This window comes from Salvelinus namaycush, chromosome 40 (assembly GCF_016432855.1).
Source record: "Salvelinus namaycush isolate Seneca chromosome 40, SaNama_1.0, whole genome shotgun sequence".
In the NCBI taxonomy this organism is placed as follows: Eukaryota; Metazoa; Chordata; class Actinopteri; order Salmoniformes; family Salmonidae; genus Salvelinus; species Salvelinus namaycush.
The window spans coordinates 22242720-22269555 of record NC_052346.1 but is presented as its reverse complement, the minus strand read 5'-3'; the positions used below and the strand labels follow the sequence as shown (position 1 = coordinate 22269555).

At 42.9% G+C, this 26836-nt stretch overlaps 1 protein-coding gene and 1 long non-coding RNA gene across 2 annotated transcripts; both read left to right on the top strand.

The window, feature by feature from the left end:
* The first annotated feature begins 8710 nt into the window (after nt 1-8710).
* Nucleotides 8711-21515, top strand: LOC120033663. The gene is made up of 3 exons (XR_005473978.1): nt 8711-8793; nt 10265-10472; nt 21449-21515. It is a non-coding gene; the product is annotated as an uncharacterized LOC120033663 (long non-coding RNA).
* A 909-nt stretch (nt 21516-22424) lies between these two features.
* Nucleotides 22425-24121, top strand: LOC120033645 (zinc finger protein OZF-like; the record flags this gene model as incomplete). The annotated part of the gene is made up of 1 exon (XM_038980079.1): nt 22425-24121. A coding segment is annotated over one exon (1368 nt), but the record flags the coding sequence as incomplete, so codon positions are not given.
* Between the last annotated feature and the right edge of the window lie 2715 nt (nt 24122-26836).

Here is a 26836-nt window from a genome sequence, read left to right as displayed (position 1 = left end):
AGCCCAGCTAGCATGGACACTGACAGTTGTGATTCTGATGCAGCCGAAGAGCTACTGCCCCTTTACCCGGGAAAGCACCGAGCAACAGACGGATGTTGGACCATCGAAGAGGTGCAAATATGGTGAGAACTACATTGATTTGGGGTTCACTTATATTGGGAATAGTGCCTTTCCTCAGCCACAGTGTGTTTATATCTCACAACTCGATGAAACCTTCACTCTTGCGCAGACATTTAGAAACAAAACATGCCAATTTGAAAAATAAGCCACAGGAGTTTTTTGAGCGAGAGTTGAGACTACTTTCGAGTAGTAAGACATGTATAAAAGCAGCAGATACCATTAATAAGAAGGGGCTAGAAGCGTCTTATATGGTGAGCTACCGAGTGGCTAGGACAGGCAAGCTCCATACTATTGTGGAGTACTTCATTTTTCCTGCTTCCGCGGATATGGCTGGGACAATGCTGGGGGAAAATGCCCAAAAAAGTATACCGTTTCATGATGCATCAGTGACATGGCAGATGTTTTGAAACAATTACTGCTTCGCATACAAGCCAGTGAATTCAGCTGGATGAGTCAACAGACGTGGCGGGCCTGGCACAGCTCCTGGTATATGTCTGTTAAAATTTTTGGCGGGTCAATTAAGGAAGACATCCTCTTCTGCAAACCACTGGAAACAAGAACAACAGGATATCTTTAAAAAGTACTGGACAGCTTTGTGACATCAAATGGACTTTGGTGGTCAAGATGTGTTGGTATCTGTACTGATGGCGCGAAAGCCATGACAGGGAGACATAGTGGAGTGGTAACGCGCGTGCAAGCAGTTGCTCCCGACACTACTTGGGTACACTGCAGCATCCACCGAGAGGCTCTTGCTGCCAAGGGAATGCCTGACAGCTTGAAAGACGTTTTGGGCACTACAGTGAAAATTGTGACCTTTGTTAACATGGACAACACACAGGTCTTTTCATCATTGTATGATTTTTTTGTGTGCAAATGAACTCAAGCTTACGGACAATGTCAAATGTGATCTAGCGGAGCACCTGAGTGAGTTTGGTGTGCAAATACGCAGGTACTTTCCTGAAACGGATGACACAAACTAGAGTTGTTATCCCTTTCATGCCCTGCCTCCAGTCCACTTACCGATATCTGAACAGGAGAGCCTCATCAAAATTGCAACAAGCAGTTCTGTGAAAATGTAATTTAATCAGAAGCTACTGACAGATTTCTGGATTGGCCTGCGCTCAGAGTATCCTGCCTTGGCAAATCGCGCTGTTAAGACACTGATGCCCTTTGCAACCACATACCTATGGGAGAGTGGATTCTCGGCCCTCACTAGCATGAAAACTACATACAGGCACAGACTGTGTGTGGAAAAGGATTTAAGACAGAGACTCTCTCCAATAAAACCCAACATTGCAGAGTTATGTGCATCCTTTCAAGCACACCCTTCTCATTAACCTGTGGTGAGTTATTCACAATTTTCAATGAGCAAGTAAGGTTTTATATGTAAGATGGCTAAATAAAGAGCCAAATTGATTATTATTATTTGTGCCCTGGTCCTATAAGAGCTTTTTGTCACAACCAGGCTCGTGGGAAGTGACAAACTCACACTCATTCTTATGTTTAATAAATGTATAGTGTGTGTGTGTGACAGGCTTACAATATTTGAGAGCACGCTGACCCTGTAGCTAGAGGAGGTACGCAGCTGGAGGTTGAATGTTTGAAGGGTTACGGGACTATAAACATTTTGGGAACCGCTGGTCTAGATAATCCCAGTTCCTGCTGTGTCATGCTGATGGGAAGAATAGGGTATGGAGAACCATGAGTGCATGCATCCATGCCGTGTGTCAGCAATGCAGGCTGGTGGTGATGGTGTGGGGTGTGTTTTCATGGCACATATTGGGCCCCTTGATAAAAGTGGAGCAACGTTTTAATGCCACAGGATATCTAAACATCATTGCCAACCAGGTGCATCCCTTTATGGCAGCAATGTATCCAGCTGCAAATTGATGTTTTCAGCAGGATTATGCCCCATGCCACAAGGCTTGTCCAGGAATGGTTCCATGGGAACCATGACACGGAATTCAGTTTACTGCAGTGGCCTGCCAAGTTACAAGATCTCAATCCAATTGTGCATCTGTGGGAGGAGATGGAACGAGCTATTCGGAGTAGATATCCACTCCCAGCCAACCCGACACAACTGTGGGAAGCATCGGAGTCATCATGGCCCAGCATCCCTGTGGGTTTCTTTCCACACCAGGTGGAGTCCATGGCCTGACGAATTGAGGCTGTTCTAAGGACAAAGGGGATTGCAACTCAATATTAAGATGGTGTTCCTAATGTTTTGTACTCTCAGTGCCAAAGAAAATTATTCAGACCCCTGGACTTTTTCCACATTTTGTTACAAAAATTCCTCAATCTACACACAAAGCCCATAATGACAAATTTAAAACAGTTTTAGATTTTTGGGGGGCAAATAATAAATAAGTATTCATACCGTTTACTATGGAGACTCAATTGTTCTCAGGTGCATCCTGTTTCCATTAAGTATCCTTGTGATGTTTCAACAACTTGATTGGAGTCCACTTGGTAAATTCAATTCAAACAGGCACACACCAGTCTATATAAGGTCCCACAGTTGACAGTGCATTTCAGAGCATAGGGAAGCATGGTGGTGACAGCATCATGCTGTGGGTATGTTTTTCAACGGCAGGGACTGGGAGACTAGTCAGGATCGAGGGAAAAGTTGAACGGAGCAAAGTACAGAGAGATCCTTGATGAAAACCTGCTCCACAGTTCTCAGGACCTCACACTGGTCCACTTTCCAACAGGACAACGACCCTACACAAACAGCTAAGACAATGTTTGCCAAAAAAACTGTTTTTACGTTGTAATTTTGGGGTGTTTTGTGTAGATTGATGAGGGGGAAAACGATTTAATACATTTTATAATAATGCTGTAACGTAACAAAATGTGGAAAAAGTCAAGGGGGTTGAATACTTTTTGAATGCACTGTATCAGATCAGTTTTCAGCATTAGTTTCGGTGGATTATTTTTACATTACCAAGCACGTTTTGTTTAATGATAGACAGGCTATGAATTGACTAGTGTTTATTAAATTGTCTTTTAATACTAGATTCATTGTTTTAGTCATTGATGAATTAATTTTAATAATTGTTGAAGTTAATTGATATGTTTGTACATTAATTTGTTCTGGGCAACATCTTCTCTTGTGTATAGTTTTAAATTAAACAAACTGTTTTAAATGATATGGTGTGAACCAAATTTGATCATATTCTCACAAACAAATGGCCTACACTGTGTATATACAATTGTTGACATCCGATGGTCATTCTTATGGTTGCAAAATGCAGGATCTTTCCTAGTTGAACCCACCAGAGGGGGACTGTCATGACTGGCCTGTGAGGATCAGGTTACAGTGGATCACGGTTCTACAGAGAGATCTCTCCCTCCCGAAGACGGGGAGAAGTATAGAGGGATTGATGGGGGGGTTTATGACCTCACGCCCATCATAAGGCAACAACCCAACTCCATTCTGTTCTCTAATGTGAGAGACTGGAATGTCTGTGTGCATTAGGAAGAGTTTACATCCCAAAACTAAACATCAAATAAATGGACTTTGGGACATGTATATTTGATCAGCCAAATGGTGGAAACAATGATGGATGGAATATGAAAATGAATGTCTATTTTATGATGTTCTTAAAAGTTAGTTGAGGATGTTATAACGAGAACATTGACTTGAAGAGTTTTCATAATGTATATGTGATGTTGACATACTTTGTGTAGAAAATATGCAGATGAAAGAGAATGTTTTGGTGATAAGAGTGATTTTAGTTGTCTAAACGAGATCATAGTAAATCCTAATACCTTGCATTGTAACTAGCTATGCCCCAGGGAACCCAGAGAGTGTGTCATAAAGATGGAAACGCCCCTTTCTACTCTAGGGTATAAAACATGAGTTAAGAATTTATATATCAGACTAAGTTGACCACACGCTGCAGCCGAGGTCTACGGCTAGTCGTGACCCCGAAATGCAACACGAGGTTGAAGATAAAGTAAATCTCTGAACAATCAAGTTTGTGGTGGAGTAGCTATTCTAAGTACTGTATCTAGGAAGTGGGTTTACCCACGTTGGAAAATTAGAGACTAACACCTGAAGACGAATGAACAAGGCGTTGGCCAAACTTTTCCCACTAAGCGGAACTCGACCCACAAAGAGATACCCAACAGAGACCTTCAACACGTAAATACATGCATTACACTTTTTACCCATAACAGGGGCAGTTCAGGGCAAGGTGTTAGGGCTGAAACTAAGCATAGTTTACAAATGTATCCAAGTGTATCTCTCTGTCTGTCCGTCCGTCCGTCCGTCCGTCCGTATATCGTACTGCTTGCCGTGCAGTAGCAGAGAGAACAGTCTATGACTAGGGTGGCTGGAGTATGTGGTGGAAAATCGTCTAGAAATATAACACTTACAAGAACTTGTGAATTCAATAAAGGCTTTTAATACAAAATATCATAAGCCGTGCTGGTCCGCGGAACAACCAACTTCCCTGAGCACTGGCTCTTCCTTTATACACATACAGCATATGAGTCCATCCCACATGCAAATGAAGTTACTTCCTTCAGTCCATCTGCCACCATTATCTTTTAGTTTAAGCTTCCTGTTTGTTCACGCCCAATAACGCCCATATCTGCTTTCGGTTAGGTTATAATGGTGGCGGGACCCTTTCATGTCCTAAAAATAATATATGTCCAGCTGCCCTATGGGTCTATGTCTTTGGCCTTTGTACTTATGTTTAGCTTGGTGTGCTCATTAGTATGTTGCCCTTATTAGGACTAGTAGATTGTGTGTCCCTCTGACATTGGTATGTCCAGCTTATCCTAAGCACTTATGGCCTTGGCCATTATACTTATGTTTGTTCCGCTCCATCTAATCTTTGGTATGCTGCCCTTTCCGGAATAGCAAATGCACTTAAGTGTCGCCTTCTCCTCCTGTGGTCTGATGTACACATGTCCTTGCTACTTTTAGTTTTACATCTGTCCCTATATGTAACAATAACTCCCACAAGTCTTTGACCATTTTTAGGGCCTTCCTCTGACACCGCCTGATATAGAGGTCCTGGATGGCGTGAAGCTTGGCCCTAGTGATGTACTGGGCCGTACGCACAACCCTCTGTAGTGCCTTTGTGTCTCAGGGTTCGATTTTTAACCTTTTACGGGGGCAGCCCGACACCGGTACACTTATGACAACATCCAGCTCAAAGTGCAGGGCGCGAAATTCAAAATCTATTTTTTTTTCAATATTTAACTTTCACACATTAACAAGTCCAAGACACCAGATGAAAGGTGCACATCTTGTGAATCAAGCCAACATGTCCGATTTTTAAAATGTTTTACAGGGAAGACAAAATATGTAAATCTATTAGCTAACCACGTTAGCAAAAGACACAACTTTTCTAACTCCATCAGTTTCTTACTCCATCAGGTGCTATCACAAATTCGACCAAATAAAGATAATAAATAGCCACTAACCAAGAAACAAATTCATCAGATGACAGTCTGATAACATATTTATTGTATAGCATATGTTTTGTTCGAAAAATTTGCATATTTCATGTATAAACCATAGTTTACATTTCAGCTACAATCCGAAATTGCACCGAAAGCAGCCATAATATTTACAGACACCAACGTCAAATAGCTAATTACTCATCATAAAACATTTCTGAAAAATACATAGTCTGCAGCAATTGAAAGACAGGCATCTTGTGATTCCAAACAATATTTCCGATTTATTAAATGTTTTACAGCGAAAACAAAATGTATCGCTATATTAGCGTAGCTACAATAGACAGAAATAATTGGGCGCCCACGGCCAGTTCACATGCACGACAGATATATGAAATAACATCATAAAATGGGTCTTACTTTTGCTGATCTTTCATCAGAATGTTGAAGAAGGTGTCCTCTGTCCAGATGAGTCGTTGTTTCGATTCAGAATGGCAAATTTCCCTCTTCAATTAGCATTGGCACTAGCCGAGTGGCATACATTTCTCCAACGTAAACACAGTCAGAGGACGGAACACGGCAAAACTCCAGAATAAAGTTTCAATAATCTGATTAAACTATATTGAAAAAACATACATTACGATGATATGGTCACATGTATCAAAAAAAATTCGAGCCGGAGATGTTAGCCGTTCGTTACCAAGGCAAAACAGAAGTCAACCCCACTTCCTTCAGAGTACCGGAAGTGGACGGTCACGTCAAAGAAATAGTTTTTTTTCCACCACAGAACAAGATGAGCACAAAAATTTCTTCTCTGACATCCTCTTTACACCAATAGGAAGGCGTATAGAGTGTCAGCAGACTCCTAAGTGTCAAGACCATGTATAGGCATCAAGTTGAAAAGAGCATCGATTTCTGACATTTCACTTCCTGGTCAGGAAAAGTGCTGCAGAAGGACTTCTGTTTCACTCAGAGAAATAATTCCAACTCTTTTAGAAACTAGAAAGTGTTTTCTATCCAAAAAGAATAATAATATTCATATTGTACGAGCAAGATTTGAGTAGGAGGCCGTTTGAAATGGGCACGATTTCACTGGCTACTCAACACTTTGCCTTGCAGCCATAAGAATTAAGATAAAATGCTAATTTAGATTTGTTTATTTCACATCCATTAAGTAGATACTAAAATAACCTTCAACTCTTTTTTTTCAGCTTACTTTTTTTCTTCAGCATGTCATGTCTGTTTTTGTTCTGTCTCACATGACTTTTGACATTCTTCTTTGTATTACACTTTTAAAAAAGTCTTGATAATTACAAAATATTTAATGCACCTGTTTAAAAAGAGTCAAATACATGGAAACTATATACATACTAGATGTGCATAAGCCATTTGATACTTTCTTTACACAAAATACAGTCGTCTCTTAGTATTGTGTCATTCACACCATGACAAGCAAATTACATGGCAATAACGTTTTTTTCAAAAGTTTGTACTTCGTTACCATGGATATGAATAGTGACAGTGGAGCACATGGATGTCATGGAGTCTATTTGGTCATTACCAAATAGGCTATAATTTCACCAAATTATGTTATTTTTTGAAATTATGTTTTAATTATGTGTATTTCGGGTACATTGTATGCTAGCTGTTCAACTGGAGTTAGCATGCTAGAATCCCTGATATTTATGACCAAATATCGTAAAATTGTCACCACATAATGAACTGTGATGGTAAAGGCAGAATGTGGTGGTAAAGACAGAATGTATTAGTTCATACATTTTTATTTGCCGTAAGACCTGAAAAGACAAACAAATGACATATATGATCATGGTTCAGTTGAAATTGAACACTAAATAAGACCATTGCATGTTGTATTATGTTAGGATGGTTGAGTGATTTTGATGTCTATTCATGTGACTTACTATGGTTATTACTGGGTTAGGGTTAAATATCAACATTTAGACATGACAACTCACTACCGAGTTACTGGGTTATTACAGGCTGACTAAACCGCTCGCGTCGCGTGCGCGCACCCCGCTAATGTGGGAGTTAATGTAATGTATGCTGAGAAAACATAGGAACAATAATTACATTAACAGGAAGTAGAGATGATGTCATCTAGTGTATTTGTTGCTTCTGTGCAATACAACATGCCAATGATTACATTAAGTTAATGTACATGACTACATTAGCTGAGGTCATAATTGCATTTGTTACATCTGGACATACTAATGACAGGAGTAAGCGGAGAGAGGATGGTAGCAAAAATGACCAACATATGAAACATGGAGTATACAAACATTAGCTATATTTGGATCAAAACAGACGGACAATTTTGGGCGAAATAAAGTCCATGATGGATGGACCTGATATAGCTGAAAATTCACCGTCCGTGGACGTCGCCACTGATGGCAAAGACGGGGTGAAATTCCCCTTTAACCTGTAGATGTTGGCTTTTTTTCAATGCAGGATTCTACATGCAGGAGTTAGTCCGTAGCGTGGTGTGTCTGGTTTTGGGTAGGGATATATGGCGAAGCGGAAGTGCTGTTCGAGTCTGATGGCTCCAATTTGTGTGAAGTTGGTAAGAATTGAATGGAAGACGGAGACAACGAAAAATGGAGCAAACAGACCAAAAGTTGTAAATGAACATCGGTTTCTTATGGAGCGCGATTCATCAACAATTATGTATTGTTGGGAGATCATCTGAGGTCAGGAAGATGGTAAAGGAGGCATTAGGAAAGGTAGAGTCAGTCAGTGACCAGTAGTGGTTTTGGTTTGATGCGTCTCAGAAGAGCAGAAGGAGAGAGCATTGTTTTTCGGAGCAGGGCACCGATAAAATGTGTTATATCTGCAGTTTCGTTGGAAGAGTGAAGAGTGTCTGCCTACTCATGTGATGCTGCGATATGTAAGATACGCAATGAGAGCGATTGTGAATAAACCACTGCAGTTATGAAATTGATAAAATAATGGCCATGTTTCAAAGGGTGTGCCCACTGAATATTTTTGGTATTTATTAGGATCCCCATTAGCTGCTATAAAAGTATCAGAATTGTTCACTTCTCTCATTGACTTCTCAAACCCCGGCTAGGTTTGCTTCGCAAGCGTTCTTGGAAGTCTCACGTCTCTGGGTTTAGAAACTGGTTGTGGGGGAACAGGAAGTTCCGCGCAGGCGCACATCATTCTTCACAATAAAGGACACGCCAGAATTGTGCAGTCGAGACGACAACTTCTGTGTACGTTTCAAATGTATTACTACTGGTATGTAATAGCACGTTTTAATATCGAAAGAATATGTCATAACATGCTAGGTAACAAATACGTCAAGTTATCACGTTTGGTTAAAAAAAAAATGGGCTAAACCGCGTGAGTGAACGTGATCACTTTTTTTTTTACAAGTGACATAGATACTCTGGGTTAGTCTGAGTGGATGTATATCATTTCGTCAAGGTAATTTCATAAAGGATAAAATAATTTGTTTAGTTTTAGTTTTATTCCCCTTTTGCATTAGAGTGTTGGGCCAAATAATTTGAGATTTCTGGGTTCGTTTTACATGTCGTTGTTGGTTTTGTGTAACGTTAAAATTCACGAGCTGGTAAAATGGCGGCTCCCACTTGGTCTGCATCAACGGACTTCAGTGCAGGCAGTGAGGGTGCAGCAGAGAGAGACCATTTTACGGTTGCACTACCATTTTGGAGCTAAATGTAATGATTAGCAATTTTCAACATGTGAACTAATATTGAGCCATTCAGTTGTTTCTGTCTATCTATACATGTTACTATGGTGTGACGGATTTTGATTAAAATAATACAGTGAAGACAAGGTTATTCAGGAAAATAGTACATAGTGCTGCCTAAAACATACTGCAACCTTGTACTAAATGTTTTTTGAGTCATTTATGTGAATTCAGAAATCTACTATAGATTAAGTTCTGTAGCCTAATTTAAACTGTATACTTTGTCTAATGTGAATGAATTCATGTTTTGTTGTCAATGCTTAGCTATCAGATCTATTGAAATTAGATCAGTGCTTGAATTGGGCAGAAGCTCACCGGAGCTGAGTACCAGCACCTCAAATTTCTACTGCTTGAGCTCATGTTCCTCTTATAGAGAATAAATAGTGCCAGAACTGTCAAGAGTAACTATTGTGTCCGTTTCTCTTTATTACTACAGACCGACTCAGATTAAGCCTGAGGCTGGTAACATCAACAGCGAGGACAAACCCAGCATACCTCTTATTGGGAATTTCCAGTAAATGTGTGCACATTATGCATCGTAGAGTAGTCAGCAGAATAAGTGCACTCTATATGTGTGTCTAGGTCATTAGGCACCATTAAACATGCACCTGTCTTGAGAGTGGGCATGTCTGTTTATTTTTGAACCAATGCTATGGCTTCATGTTTACTGTTGCTATGGTTATGCCAGGAATGGAATCTATGCCCTACATTCACCTGTCTAGGGAGTGTGCATATCTGTCTATTTTTGTACCATTGCTATGAATGGAATCTATGCTCTAATGTGAAACCAAGCTAAAGTTAGTGCAAGGCAAAAAGATAAGGGTGGCTAAATGCCAGAGGGGATGAATCATTAACATAAAGAGGAGTTACTTACATGTGTGACGTAAGGAGGAAAACTATAATAAAAAAAGTGTATGCCAAGGCTGGAAAGACACTTGCTTCATGAACCAGCTCGGGTTCTATTACTTTGTAATAAAGTATTTTTTGAACTCACAGGCTCTGGTATTTCCACGACACTCTCCTTCCACACTGAGTCAAAACCTACAGTCATTGGGTCCTGATTGTGACAGTGGAGCCCATTTTGAACTGCAGGATCCAGCGATGGCATCAGTGAAGCTGGAAGACTGAAGTCAAACACTGGAACTGAATGCCAAAATTAAAGATTAAGAAGTGGAGGAGAAGATTGGAAAATCTGTTTCTCATGGTAAGAGCAGGTTCTAAGTTTGTGTGTTTTTTTCATTCCAACTTTCCCACTGTGTATGAAAAGTTGCTGTAGAACTGTTTCATGATGAACTGTTTCAATGAGAAGGTAGATGTTATTTCATGCTACTGACTAGGGATACACAATATATCGGTGAACATATCAGATGTCTAGTTTAACGCTGATGTGCAAAACCGATGTCAAAGCTGACGTAAATACCTACCTATATAACGTAGGTACAGGACGTAATGAACTTGCGTAAAATTTTGCAACACAGCAGTCCTATCCCTAGCCCACCATGTCTGCTGTGTGGATCGAGCAGTTATTTGAAAGAGTAAGAACATTTCAGCTGAGACAACTCAAAGGCAAAATCCATTAAAAGCCAAGAAATGGAATTCATTGCCCTTGACAATCAACCGTTCTCTGTCGTGGGTGATGTTGGCTTTCGCCGACTGGTCAAGTACCGGTACACACTAACGTAAATCTGACCCCATTCCGTACAAATGTGCGCAACCGCAACATTCAAACGAGGCTGCAAAGAAAACTAATGGGACTGTACGGCATGACAGGTCACGATGTAACAGAGGGTCAGTTTTTTCAGCTTTTCTCCAGTACTATAAGGCCATTACCATGTCGATCAACGCTTAAATAGAAACGTAGTAGAAACGTAGTCACAACACTGTGTTGACTTCAAAATCTGGGGTGTGAACTACGTTTCTATTTAAGCGTTGATCGACATGGTAATGGCTCTATAGTACTGGAGAAAAGCTGAAAAAACTGACCCTCTGTTACATCGTGACGTGTCATGCCGTAACTTAAAGCAACTATTTCTGTCTTACAATCTCTCTCTACCAGGTGTAGCACTTCTCTCATCGTTTAAAAACAAGAAATGGACAGTGACGGGGTAAGGGGGGATACCTAGTCATTTTTTTTGTGTCATTTTTGCATGCGATCATCATTCTCAAAGCCGCTGTTTACTTCTAAGATCACTTTAGCACCGCCCTAAAAACCCTATTCAAATTCGACACAAACCTTCAAATTGTGCTTTACAATGGTATTGACATTAGTTGATCTGGAAGTATTACGTTTTTGGGGCGCTAAATTAAGGGCAATTGTACGGACCAAGGCAATGTACGAGTTTACGTTAGCACCAATACAACCAGCCTGAAAACAATAGCTAGGTTGCCACTTGTTGTTCGCCTATTGAAATTGAACTTCAGTTCTTGAAAATAAACAGTTAGCCAGCTACTTAACCCTGTTGCCCAAAGCTTCCGTTATAAGCAGCCAACTAGCTTCATCTGGTTAGTGACGCTCGACCGGATCGGGTTATGTGCTGTGAAGCTAGCCACAATAAGGATTAGCACAAAAGTGGAATTTGCTGTTTGTTTTCAAAATAAAAGTATGTCATTGACAGTGATGCAAATGAATACAAATAGTAGAATTATGCCCTACCTTTACTTTGAAGGCTAACTGCAAAGTCCACTATTGTTGCTAATCCTTATTGTGGCTAGCTTCACATAGATGGGTCCGACCACCATTAATCAAATAAGAACTGTCTTATAAATTAGGGTTAATTTAGATGATGACACCTAGCTATATAGTTAGCTACCTGACTATAGCTACTGAAACAGATAATGTCGGTTTGCGATGTTTTTGGGGAAGAACATTGTTTGCATCCATGAGTTAGCTAGCTTTTTTTATGACCAGCATCATAGCATACGTATTGATGAATCGTTGACATATGAAATGTGATTGTGTAATCAATGTGTAATAACTACGTAAAAAATGTATGACCGCGTAAAATTATTATGTGACGGGCAGTCATATTCAGGTCCTGATTGGTCAACAAGCTTATTTTTTGACACGCAAAGATCCAAACGGCATTCCATAGAAATCCTGGTTGAGAATGAAACGACTGAACAAATGAACAAGGAAACAGCACAGCAAGTAAGTGAGGAAATAGGTTTTGATTATGTTTTATTGGTAATGGAATTGGTATTGGTATGGAAATGCCAACAAAATAACTTTTTGGTGTGTTTGTGTAACCTTTTATTTACCTAGGCAAGTCAGTTAACTTCTTATGGCTGCAAGCCAGACGTCGGTACACTTATGACAACAGCCAGCTCAAGTGCAGGGCGCGAAATTCAAAATATATTTTTTAGAAATATTTAACTTTCACACATTAACAAGTCCAATACAGCATTTGAAAGATAAACATCTTGTGAATCCAGCCAACATGTCCGATTTTTAAAATGTTTTACAGCGAAAACACCACGTATATTTATGTTAGCTCACCACCAAATACAAAAAAGGACAGACATTTTTCACAGCACAGGTAGCATGCACAAAGCCAACCTAACTAACCAAGAACCAACCAAACTAACCAAGAAACAACTTCATCAGATGACAGTCTTATAACATGTTACACAATAAATCTATGTTTTGTTCGAAAAATGTGCATATTTGAGCTATAAATCAGTTTTACATTGAAGCTACCATCACAGCTACCGTCAGAAATAGCAGCGAAGCAGCCAGAGTAATTACAGACACCAACGTCAAATACCTAAATACTCATCATAAAACATTTCTGAAAAATACATGGTGTACAGCAAATGAAAGACAGGCATCTTGTGATTCCAGCCAATATTTCCGATTTCTTAAGTGTTTTACAGTGAACACACAATATAGCGTTATATTAGCTTACCACAATAGCCAGAAAGACAAGCCATTCCCCAGCAGCAAAAGTTAGCGATCGTAACAAACCAGCAAAAGATATATAATTTTTGACTAACCTTGATAAGCTTCATCAGATGACAGTCCTATAACATCAGGTTATACATACACTTATGTTTTGTTCGAAAATGTGCATATTTAGAGCTGAAATCAGTGGTTATACATTGTGCTAACGTAGCATCTTTTTCCCACAACGTCCGGATATTTTTCTGACACTCACATATTCTGACCAAATAACTATTCATAAACATTACTAAAAAATACACGTTGTATAGGAAATGATAGATACACTAGTTCTTAATGCAATCGCCGTGTTAGAATTCTAAAAATAACTTCATTACGATATGCAGTTTACGTTATGGCGAGAGCGTGCCCAAAATCTGTGCGCAAACTACTAGTTCACATGTTCAACAGATATATGAAATAGCATCATAAAATGGGTCCTACTTTTGATGACCTTCCATCAGAATGTTGTACAAGGGGTCCTTTGTCAAGAACAATCGTTGTTTGGATTTAGAATGTCCTCTTCTCCAGTCAATTAGCACGGAAAGCTAGCAAAGTGGCGCGAAGCTCTCCTTCGTGAACAAACGCAGACAAAGCAACACGCCTAACGTCCTGAAAAAATGTCAATAATCTAATAAAACTATATTGAAAAAACATACTTTATGATGATATTGTCACATGTATCAAATAAAATCAAAGCCGGAGATATTAGTCGTCTATAACGACAGCTTTACAGAAGGCAATACCAGGTCCCTTCTCGCGCGTTCCAGGAAACAGGAAATTGGGGTCACGTCATGCCAAGAGCTTTTATTTGACCCCAGATGAAGTTATACACTCAATTTCTTCTCTCACTGCCTGTCGACATCTAGTGGAAGACGTATGAAGTGCATGTATACTATTAATATCAAGGACATTTATAGACAGGCCCTAGAACAGAGCATCGATTTCAGATTTTCCACTTCCTGTCAGGAAGTTTGCTGCAAAATGAGTTCTGTTTTACTCACAGATATAATTCAAACGGTTTTAGAAACTAGAGAGTGTTTTCTATCCAATAGTAATAATAATATGCATATTGTACGAGCAAGAATTGAGTACGAGGCCGTTTGAAATGGGCACCTTTATCCAAGTTACTCAATACTGCCCCTGCAGCCAGAAGAAGTTAATAACAAATTCTAATTTACAATGATGGCCTACCCCGGCCAAACCCGGACGACGCTAGGCCAGTTGTGCGCCGCCCAATCACGGCCGGATGTGATACCGCCAGGATTTGAACCAGGGACTGTAGTGACGCCTCTTGCACTGAGATGCTGTGCCTTAGACTGCTGTGTCCATATTTGTGTGTGTGTTAACTATTTAACTGTACTAAAATGCATAAAAGGCCGCAAAAAATGTCAATATTGGGTATCGGTAGCTGTTTGTTTTTTTTGTCAAGGAAAATATCGGATATCGGTATGGGCCAAAAATGTCATATCGGTGCATCACTACTACTGACACTTGCATGGTTTGACACCAGTATTGTCAGCATTTGTTTTATTCACTTGGCTATCTGGAGTGTTCAGAGAGTAGACTAAAGAAGTGAAGGAGACAAACTGCCAGTGTTTTAAAGTTATATGAAATGAGTCTGTGTAGTTACTAACCCTTGTGATAGTGAGTGGAGGATGATATAGGTCATAATGTTCTTGAGTTATGAGATACTTTTAGAATAGTTTTATTCCCCTTTTGCATTAGAGTGTTGGGCCAGTAACCGAAAGTTTGCTGGATGGAATCCCCGAGCTGACAATGTATAAATGTGTCGTTCTTCCCCTGAGCAAGGCAGTTAAGCCAGTGTTCCCCGGGCAGCGAAGACCTGGATTATGGCAGCCTCCCCCACCTCTCTGATTCCGAGGGGTTAGGTTAAATGCGGAAGACACATTTCAGTTGAATGCATTCAGTTGTACAACTGACTAGGTATCCCCTCTCCCATTCAGAAAAGTATTTAGACCCCTTGACTTTTTCCACGTTTTGTTACGTTACAGCCTTATTCTAAAATTGATTACATAAATTAAAGATAGAGATGTTTCTACAACTTGGAGTCCACCTGTGGTAAATTCAATTGATTGTACATGATTTGGAAAGGCACACACCTGTCTATATAAGGTCCCACATTTGACAGTGCATGTCAGAGTAAAAACCAAGCAGAGGTCGACGGAATTGTCCGTAGAGCTCCATGAAAGGAAAAATTCACAAGCTGGTAAAATGGCGGTGCCCAGTCAGTCTGCATCAACGGACTTCAGTGCAGGCAGTGCGGGTGCAGCAGAGAGAGACAATTTTTACGGTTGCAGTACTATTTTGAAGCTAAATGTAATGATTATCGGTTCTCTACATGTGTAATAACATTCAGACACAATTGTCCGTAGAGCTCCATGAAAGGATTATGTCTAGGCACAGAACTGGGGGAGGGTGCCAAAACATTTCTGCAGTGTTTATTTTATTTTTTATTTAACCTTTATTTAACTAGGCAAATTGGTTAAGAACCAATTATTTTTTACAATGATGGCCTAACCCGGACTAAACTGGGCCAATTGTGGGCCACTAGTTTCGGGATTAGTGGTATTGGGGTAAAGGTCATCTCAGAGATATAGCACAGTACTGAGCTCCAAAACGTTTGTATTTCAGCACATTCCTCCAGGCAATGATACAAATCAACTTTTATTTGTCACATACACATGGTTAGCAGATGTTAATGCGAGTGTAGCGAAATGCTTGCGCTTCTAGTTCCGACAATGCAGTAATATCCAACGAGTAATCTTAACAATTTCACAACAACTACCTTATACAACTACCTTATACAAGTGTAAAGGAATGAAAGAATATGTACATAAAAATATATGAATGAGTGATGGTACAGAACGGCATAGGCAAGATACAGTAGATGGTAATCGAGTACAGTATATACATATGAGATGAGTAATGTAGGGTATGTAAACATATAAAAGTGCCATTGTTTAAAGTGGCTAGTGACATGTATTACATCAAGATGGCAAGATGCAGTAGATGGTATAGAGTACAGTATATACATATGAGATGAGTAATGTAGGGTGTGTAAACATTATATGAAGTGGCATTGTTTAAAGTGGCTAGTGATACATTTTTTACATCAATTTTTACATTATTTAAGTGGCTGGAGTTGAGACAGTATGTTGGCAGCAGCCACTCAATGTTAAGTGATGGCTTTTTAACAGTCTGATGGCCTTGAGATAGAAGCTGTTTTTCAGTCTCTCGGTCCCTGCTTTGATGCACCTGTACTGACCTTCTGGATGATAGCGGGGTGAACAGGCAGTGGCTCGGGTGGTTGTTGTCCTTGATGATCTTTATGACCTTCCTGTGACATCGGGTGGTGTAGGTGTGCTGGAGGGCAGGTAGTTTGCCCCCGGTGATGCGTTGTGCAGACCTCACTACCCTCTGGAGAGCCTTACGGTTGTGGGCGGAGCAGTTGCCGTACCAGGCGGTGATACAGCCCGACAGGATGCTCTCGATTGTGCATCTGTAAAAGTTTGTGAGTGCTTTTGGTGACAAGCCAAATTTTTTCAGCCTCCTGAGGTTGAAGAGGCGCTGCTGCGCCTTCTTCACCACGCTGTCTGTGTGGGTGGGCCAATTCAGTTTGTCCGTGATGTTTACGCCGAGGAACTTAAAACTTTCCACCCTCTCCACTACTGTCCCGTCGATATGGATAGGGGGGTGCTCCCTCTGCTGTTTCCTGAAGTCCACGATCATCTCCTTTGTTTTGTTGACATTGAGTGTGAGGTTATTTTCCTGACACCACACTCCGAGGGCCCTCCTCCCTGTAGGCCGTCTCGTCGTTGTTGGTAATCAAGCCTGCCACTGTAGTGTCGTCTGTAAACTTGATGATTGAGTTGGAGGCGTGCATGGCCATGCAGTCGTGGCTAAAACTAAACTTGTACTAAATGTTTTTTTGCCATTTAAGTGAATTTGGGAAATCTACTTTAGTTTAAGTGCACTTACTTTGTGTAGACAAATTTTAAAGTGTGTACTTTGTGTAATATGAATGAATTAATGTTTTGTTGTCAATGCTTAGCTACCTGATCCATTGAAATGAGATCAGTGCTTGACTTGGACAGGAGCTCACTGGAGCTGAGAACCGGCACTTCAAATGTCTACTGTTTGAGCTCATGTTCCTGTCAAGGCTTTGGGTAACTGGTGAAAAGGAGTCAGGCGCCGGAGAGTTGAGATGCGTGGACATCGTATTTAATACACGAAAAAACACCAGTATAGAAAAAATACAACGGTCCGTGAAATATACCGGTACCACGAATAAACGGGCGTTCATACAAAGCTCGGCAACAAAATACCAGCCGTCAGATACAGTCATCAACATAGAACAAACACGCACACATACATGTGTGAAACAGAGGGTTAAATACTGAATCTGTAATGGGGGAATTGAAACCAGGTGTGAAAAAACCAAAGACAAAACAAATGAAAAGTGGATCGGCGATGGCTAGAATACCGGTGACGTCGACCGTCACCGGGGACCTCGATCAGATACTATGTCCTCAGGCACCCCGTGGTGCCGGAAGACGTGTGTGAACAGGGCCTCCGCAGTCTGTAGGGCCGTAGGGAGACCGGGCAAAGGGAGGAGACGGCAGGACTTAGAAAACCGATCCACCAGGGCCAGGATCGTGGTGTTCCCCTGTGAGGGAGGAAGATCCGTTAGGAAGTCCACCGACAGGTGCGACCACAGCCGTTGTGGAATGGGTAAGGGTTGTAACTTCCCTCTGGGCAGGTGCCTAGGAGCCTTGCACTGGGCACACACCGAGCAGGGGGAAGCATAAACCCTCACGTCCTTAGCCAAGGTGGACCACCAGTACTTCCCACTGAGACAACGCACTGTCCGGCCGATACCCGGATGACCAGAGGAGGGTGACGTGTGGGCCCAATAGATCAAACGGTCGCGGACAGCAGACGGAACGTACAGATGCCCAGCTGGACACTGGGGGGAGTGGGCTCTGCACGTAACGCCCGCTCGATGTCCGCGTCCAGCTCCCACACTACCGGTGCCACCAGGCAAGAGGCCGCGAGTATGGGAGTGTTATCCATGGACCGCTCCTCCGTGTCATACATCCGGGACAGTGCGTCTGCCTTAGCGTTCTGGGAACCTGGTCTGTAGGACAGGGTGAAAACAAAACGGGTAAAGAACATGGCCCACCTTGCCTGGCGAGGGTTCAGTCTCCTCGCCGCCCGGATGTACTCCAGATTGCGGTGGTCAGTCCAGATGAGAAAAGGGTGTTTAGCCCCCTCAAGCCAATGTCTCCACGCCTTCAAGGTCTTGATGACAGCCAACAGCTTCCGGTCCCCCACGTCGCTCCGCTGGGCTGAGCTTCTTCGAAAAGAAGGCACAGGGGCGGCGCTTTGGTGGCGTTCCTGAGAGCTGAGAGAGCACGGGTCCTAACCCAGCCTTGGACCCGCGTCCACCTCCACTATGAACGCCAAAGAGGGATCCGGATGAGCCAGCACGGGAGCCGAGGTAAACAGAGCCCTCAGGTGACCAAAAGCCCTGTCCGCCTCAGCCGACCACTGCAAACGCACCGGTCCCCCCTTCAGCAGTGAGGTAATGGGAGCTGCTACCTGACCAAAGCCACGGATGAACCTCCGGTAGTAGTTGGCAAACCCTAGAAACCGCTGCACTTTCTTTACCGTGGTGGGAGTCGGCCAATTACGCACAGCTGAAATGCGATCACTCTCCATCTCCACCCCTGATGTGGAAATGCGATACCCTAGGAAGGAGACGGCCTGCTGGAAGAACAGGCATTTCTCAGCCTTGACGTTCCGTTCATGCTCCAATAGTCGTCCAAGTACCCTGCGCACCAAGGACACATACTCGCCGCATGTAGCGGAGTATATCAGAATGTCATCGATATACACCACTACACCCTGCCCGTGCAGGTTCCTCGTCTACAAAGGATTGGAAGACTGATGGAGCATTCATCAACCCGTATGGCATGACAAGGTACTCATAATGGCCTGATGTGGTACTAAACGCCATCTTCCACTCTTCTCCCTCCCGGATACGCACCAGGTTGTAAGCGCTCCTGAGATCCAATTTTGTGAAGAAGTGTGCCCCGTGCATTGACTCGATCGCACTGGCTATGAGAGGCAGCGGGTAACTGTACCTCGCAGTGATTTGGTTAATGCCTCGATAGTCAATACACGGGCGCAGACCTCTATCCTTCTTCTTCACAAAAAATAAAGTCGAGGAGGCAGGTGAAGTGGAGGGCCGAATGTACCCCTGCCCCAGAGATTCGGAAACATTTGTTTCCATAGCCGCCGTCTCCTCTTGCGACAGGGGATACACGTGACTCCTGGGAAGTGCTGCGTCTACCAGGAGATTTATCGCACAATCCCCCCGTCGATGGGGTGGTAATTGAGTCGCCTTCTTCTTACAGAAGGCGAGAGCCAAATCGGTATATTCAGAGGGGATGCGCACGGTGGAGACCTGGTCTAGGCTTTCCACTGTAGTAGCACCGATGGAAACCCCTAAACACCTCCCCGAGCACTTTCGTGACCACCCCGTGAGAGCGGTCTGTTGCCACGAAATAGTGGGGTCATGACAGGCCAACCAGGGTAGGCCCAGCACCACGGGAAACGCAGGAGAATCAATAAGGAAGAGACTGATTCTCTCCTTGTGACCCTCCTGCTTAACCATGCCCAGTGGAGCGGTGGCCTCCATAGTCGATCATTAGGGTCAGGGCTAACTATCTAGGGCGTGCACAGGGAAGGGCATATCCACAGGAACAATGGGGATCCCTAAACTGGGCAAATGATCTGTCAATAAAATTCCAATGCTTTGGGTGAGCCTGGTGCCGACTCACCTGGGGTGAAACGAGAGTGCCCTGCCTGCTGCCTCGACTCCCAGAGGAACCTCCCCAGCACCTACCGGCAGTTTGACCTCTCCGGCCACAGATGGTGCATGGAATGGCCCCGCCTCCGGTCGCCCTAAGTGCAGCACCTCCCAGCTCCATGGGCGTCGGAGCGGTGGTGATGGGGGATGGAATTGACAGACCCCGATCTGGATGTCCGCGGGTAGCCAGCACGTTATCCAGCCGGATGGACAGGTCCACCAGCTGGTTGAATGTGAGAGTGGTGTCCCTGCAGGCCAACTCCCGACGGACGTCCTCGCGCAAACTGCACCGGTAGTGATCGATCAGGGCCCTGTCGTTCCATCACGAACTCCTGTGCGCTCCTCGTCCCCTGCCTCAGGTTTACGAGACGTTTATGTGAAATCCCGAAGTGGAGGCCCACTCCAGGGCCTTCCCTGAAAGGCAGGAGACGAGGGCGGCCACGCTCTCACAGCCTGAGGGAGCCAGGTGGACGGTTGCCAGGTAGAGCTCTAGCTGGAGCAAGAACCCCTGACATCCCGCCGCCGTACCATCATACTCCCTCGGGAGGGCGAGCCGAATCCCACTGGGACCAGGTGAAGGAGGGGTGATTATAGGTGAAACTGGTGGTGCTGGTGGAGACGCTGGAGGAACTCCTCCTCTCTTCCATCGCTCCATGGTTTGCAGCACGCGGTCCATGGCGCTGCCGAGATGCTGGAGAATTTTAGAGTGCTGCTGGACTCGCTCCTCGACCCCTACTGCAGGGGCACCTGCTCCTGCTGACTCCATTTGAGGTGTGTGTTTCTGTCAAGGCTTTGGGTAACTGGTGAAAAGGAGTCAGGCGCAGGAGAGTTGAGATGCGTGGAGAGGTATTTAAAAAAAAAAAAAAAAAAAAAAAAAAAAAAACACCAGTATAGAAACAATAGAATGGAGCGGTGCGTGAAATATAACGGTACCACGAATAAACAGGCGTAGATACAAAGCTCTGCAACAAAATACCAGCCGTCAGATACAGTCATCAACATAGAACAAACACGCACACATACATGTGGGAAACAGAGGTTAAATACTGAACATGTAATGGATCGGCGATGGCTAGAAGACCGGTGACGTCGACCGCCGAGCGCCGCCCGAACAAGGAGAGGGACCGACTTCGGCGGAAGTCTTGACAGTTCCTCTTATAGAATATTAGCTCAACAGTATTGTGGAGCTCCTGTGCCTAAATATAAACAGTACCGGCACCTATTTCAGTCCAAGTCAAGCACTGAATTAGATAATTGAACATATAACATATTTTTAGAGAATAAAGAAAGTGCCAGAACTGTCAAGACAATAACTTTTTGTGTCTGTTTCTCATTGTTACTACAGGACTAGAATTAAGTCTGAGGCCGGTAACATCAACAGTAACGACAAACCCAGCCTGCCTCTCTCCTTCCACACTGAGTCCAAACCCACAGTCACTGGGTCCTGATTGTGACAGTGGGGCCCAGTTTGCACTGCAGAATCCAGAGATGGCATCATCTGTGAAGCTGGAAGACTGCAGTCAAACACTGGAGCTGAATGTCAACATTAAAGATGAAGAAGAGGAGGAGAAGATTGGGAAATCTGTTAATCATGGTAAGAGCAGGTTCTATCTAACTAAGTTTGTTGTTCATTCCAACTTCCCACTGTGCATGAAAAGTTGCAGTAGAACTGTTTCAATGAGAAGGTAGATGTTATTTCATGCTACTGACACTTGCATGGTTTGACACCAGTATTGCCAGCATTTGTTTTATTAACTGAGCTATCTGGAGTGATCAGAGAGTAGACTAAAGAAGTGAAGTAGACAAACTGCCAGTGTTTTAAAGTTCTATGAAGTGAGTCTGTGTAGTTACTAACCCTTGTGATCGTGAGTGGAGGATGACACGCCCCTTTTTAGCTTTCATCTCTTACCCACTTTTAGATTAGTTTTATTCCCCTGTATTGTACAGCCTACTGATATGAATACATATGTCACCCGGTACAGACAGAAGAGGACCGGCCACCCCTTTGAGCCTGGTTCCTCTCTGTTTCTTCCAAGGTTCCTGCTTTCTAGGGAGTTTTTCGTGGCCACTGTGCTTCTACACCTGCATTGCTTGCTCTTTGGGGATTTTGGGTTGGTTTCTGTAAAGGACTTTGTTACAACTTTTGTAAAAAGAGCTTCATAAAATACATTTGATTGACATGTATATCACACCAATTGACTGGTTGTTCTGATATTGTTCACACAGGAGACCATGTTGAGACATTCTCTACATCCAGAGAGCATCAGCAGGAAGATCACAGAGCAAAGAGGTCTCACCACTGCCCACATTGTGAGGAGATTTTCCCATTTCTATCAAAGCTAAAAATACACCTAAAAATACACACAGGAGAAAAGCTTTACTCCTGCTCTGAATGTGGAAAATGCTTCAAAACATCAACTGCGCTAAAAGTTCATCTTGGAACACACAGAGGAGAGAAGCGTTTCTCCCGCTCTGACTGTGGAAAGAGTTTCTCTCATCGGGACACCTTAAAACGACATGAACGTACACACAAAGGAGAGAAGCCTTACTCCTGCTCTGACTGTGGAAAGAGTTTTACTCGACCAAGCCACCTAAAACAACATGAACATATACACACAGGAGAGAAGCCTTACTCCTGCTCTGACTGCGGGGCGAGTTTCTCTCGCCGGAACACCTTAAATCGTCATGAACATATACACACAGGAGAGAAGCCTTACTCCTGCTCTGACTGCGGGGCGAGTTTCTCTCGCCGGAACACCTTAAATCGTCATGAACATATACACACAGGAGAGAAGCCTTACTCCTGCTCTGACTGCGGGGCGAGTTTCTCTCATCGGAAAACTTTAAAATGTCATGAACATATACACACAGGAGAGAAGCCTTACTCCTGCTCTGACTGTGGAAAGAGTTTCTCTCGACCAAGCCACCTAAAACAACATGAACGTATACACACAGGAGAGAAGCCTTACTCCTGCTCTGACTGTGGAAAGAGTTTCTCTCAACGGGGCACCTTAAAACACCATGAACGTATACACAAAGGAGAGAAGCCTTACTCCTGCTCTGACTGTGGGGCGAGTTTCTCTCAACTGGGCACCTTAAAACAACATGAACGTATACACACAGGAGAGAAGCCTTACTTCTGCTCTGACTGTGGAAAGAGTTTCTCTCAACTGGGTACCTTAAAACAACATGAACGTATACACACAGGAGAGAAGCCTTACTCCTGCTCTGACTGTGGTAAGAGTTTCTCTCGACCGTGCACCTTACAAAAACATAAACGTATACACACAGGAGAGAAACCTTACTCCTGCTATGACTGTGGGGCGAGTTTCTCTCGTCCGGACACCTTAAAACAACATGATTGTATACACACAGGAGAGAAGCCTTACTCCTGCTCTGACTGTGTAAAATGCTTCAAAACATCAACTGAGCTAAAAGTTCATCAGAGAACACACACAGGAGAGAAGCCTTACTCCTGCTCTGACTGTGGAAAGAGTTTCTCTCAACCGGGCACCTTAAAACAACATGAACGTATACACACAGGAGAGAAGCCTTACTCCTTTTCTGACTGTAGGGCAAGTTTCTCTCGTCCGGACACCTTAAAACGATCTGAACATATACACACACTGGAGAGAAGCCTTACTCCTGCTCTGACTGTGGAAAGTGTTTCTCTTGAATGTGCCATTTAAAAAGACACCAAGGGAAACACAAGAGAGGAGCCTTACCACTGATCTGACTATAGAAAATGTTAAACACCAGCTGAGCTTAAAGGTCATTAGAGAAAAGACAAAGGAGATAAGCCTTCTGCTCTCAATGTGGTAAGAGTTTTTCCCAGTTGGGCAATGTAAAAACACACCAACGGATACACACTTGAGAGAAACCTTATCACTGCACTGACTGTGGGAAGAGATTCTACAGATTGGGCCATTTAAAAAGACATCAATGTATACATAAAGGAGAGAAGCCTCATCAGTTCTCTCAGACCAGCTAAGATTAGACACTCCACTTAATTCTCATGTTATTAAATAATTGGCAACGTTGAATTGGATCAAATGAAGAAAGTGTAGAACACTATTGTAATCCTATAGTTTCTCACTGTGAGAGAACAATGCAGAGGAAAGTGAGCGTTATAGAATGTTAGCCTTTCTTTACTGATCAGTGTGCACCTTGTCAGTTTTGGTGTGAGAGAGAATAAAGTAGACGGCACACGTCAAACGTTTGATTTATGACCCTATGTCCGGATGACGTGTGCATTCCCATATTTGGGCATCTGGTCAGGACATCCTGGCGGGAAGTGATCGCGTGGTTATGCCCATATATGGGCATCCTGTTCCTGTTCTCACGCCTTAGTGAGTGCGACAATATTTATATAATGCCTTTGAAGTTGTCATGATGATTGATGTCTAGGGACCTCTTTGAACTGGGGGGGGGATGAACATTTCAAAGAGTTTGACCCCCCACCCCCTGTTTTATTGACCTTAGGGTTGTTGTCTATGAAACACGAATGTCTTGGGGTATTGGGGTTGGCAGACGCCTTATACATAAAGCCCAGAACAAGACATGCGGCCCCAGAACACTAAACAAGATTTTTTAAATCAGCATGGATTTTGTGATCAGTGGCAAAGCAGTGATGACTGTAACAACGGAAGCAGGACCTCGGTTGAAACATAGAGAAAGGGCCAAGTATCAAGCCACAATATACGATGCGCCAAAAAAGCGGTTTCTAAGTGTGTATAGAACCCAAATACCGCCCACAACTGCTCTGAAAGATCAAGTGCTGATGTCTAATGGACATCAATGGGGGTATCGGTTTGATTACCTGGCCTGTAGAGTGAACCTCTATACGGTAGCCGAAGGAGAAGAATATACAGACCAGACTTTAGGAGTGGACTACGGGCTTGAAGACTGGATGGTTTTTCGCAAGGTTGTGTCGTGTCTTTGACTATGCCAGATTAATTGCTATGACATGCTATAAAATAATTTCTCCGTAATGAATATTACCTGATTGAACTAATCATGTAAATATGAATTAACTAGAGAGGGACACCACGAAAGAATATTTATAGAGCTGTTATCTTTCGAATAGACTCTTAAAGATTTAGTAATATTTTACTAAATAGCCGTCACATTAATCGTCATTTTATTCAGTCTCATCTGAAAGTTGTAAGTCCTTGATTATCTGCAAGAATCCTGGCTAACAAGTTGAATCAGCAATACAAAATTGGGTTTAATTATTTATTTACTAAATACCTAACTAATCACACAAACACACATACACAATTAAATCATAACTTGATCACAAATTACGTCATACAGAAAAAGGTCCCTAGCGGGCAGAATCGATATGACAGCTTGTTACACAAAGGAAAGGGGGGGAGTCCTAGTGAAAGCGCGGGAGACTTGAGCATAGGCGAGCTGTGCTATCGTAAATCTTATCTTATGCATTCTAAATTACCGCCATTTGAAGAGGAAAATGCAATGAATATTTACTCTGAGCTGCGCTTCAGTAGGTTGGTGGTAGATGGCCCGTGTCGCCAACCCGAGTCCTCTGTCCTTTGAAGAAGTCTCTGGTAGTCACGGGAACACGTTGTGTGTATTAGACGGGATACTTGGACTGTCCTTCCGAACCTGCGTTTAGCTGTTGCTAACTCAAAGGCTAGGAGATATCACTTCTGTAGTGAATACGAGTTCAAAGTTCATACCATTCACAATCAAAGTCCATGCTGATGTTGGCTTCATCTATAGTGATTATCTGAACCATTCTGACCCTGGATCGTCATCCTAGAGTACCCGGAACAGGAAGTTATATTCTTGTCTCTGGCTTTATATAGTGGAGGGAGAGGGGTGTGTCTGAAAAGTCTATTACCCAGGTCTCTTCACAGGGGCGGGCCCCTGGTTGAGCAGAAGCCAAATTTATGAAAACACAGATCTCTCATTTGGAAGGTAAAATTACATTTCACCTCTTCACAAACAATGTCATATTCAAACATTTGAATTAAACAACAATTCCATGTGAATCCGATACCTCTGACGTTTAGACTTTTCACAGTAGCGTTTATGTCATTCTATCATTGATGAGAATGTCAGAGGGCAACCGAACTGACATAATATACCTTAAGTACCACCGCATATGTACAGTTGGTTGGATTACCAGAATATAGTTCATTTCCCCCAACTTCTGATGTTACCCAGAATCTCTATGTTAACCCATGGGTTTCCTTATGTCACATCAGTTATAGTGGGGAGAGAGAAAAAGGGGGAAAGAGGTATTTATGACTGTCGTAAACCTACCCCCAACCCAACGTCATGACAGTTGTGTGTCCCGAACTGAGCCTTATCACCAAGGGGTATAGCTTGTTCACGGGCTACGAGACCCGTTGGGAAGGTGCCCCTGACTCCTCAGGAAGAATATTTCACAGGGTGAAAATACAAAGAAAGAATGGACTTCTATGTGGCTACGTGGAGTTCTATATCAGCAACGAGGAAACCCGCAACCAAAACATTCGTGATGGTGGCCTGACTGGGGATTTTAGGTTGCGCATGCTTATTCCTTTTAAAATTTGGGATCTAATGGAATTGAAAATGTTACAGCTGTTGGACGCTCTCTTTGTGCAGAGCCAACAGCGGCAGAGCATTGTTCATGTAAAGAAGTGCATAATATATACGAATCCTGAGGATTATGATTCAAAGGAGCCCCAAGAAGGTACATCCGAAGAAGGGACAGCCTCCGAAG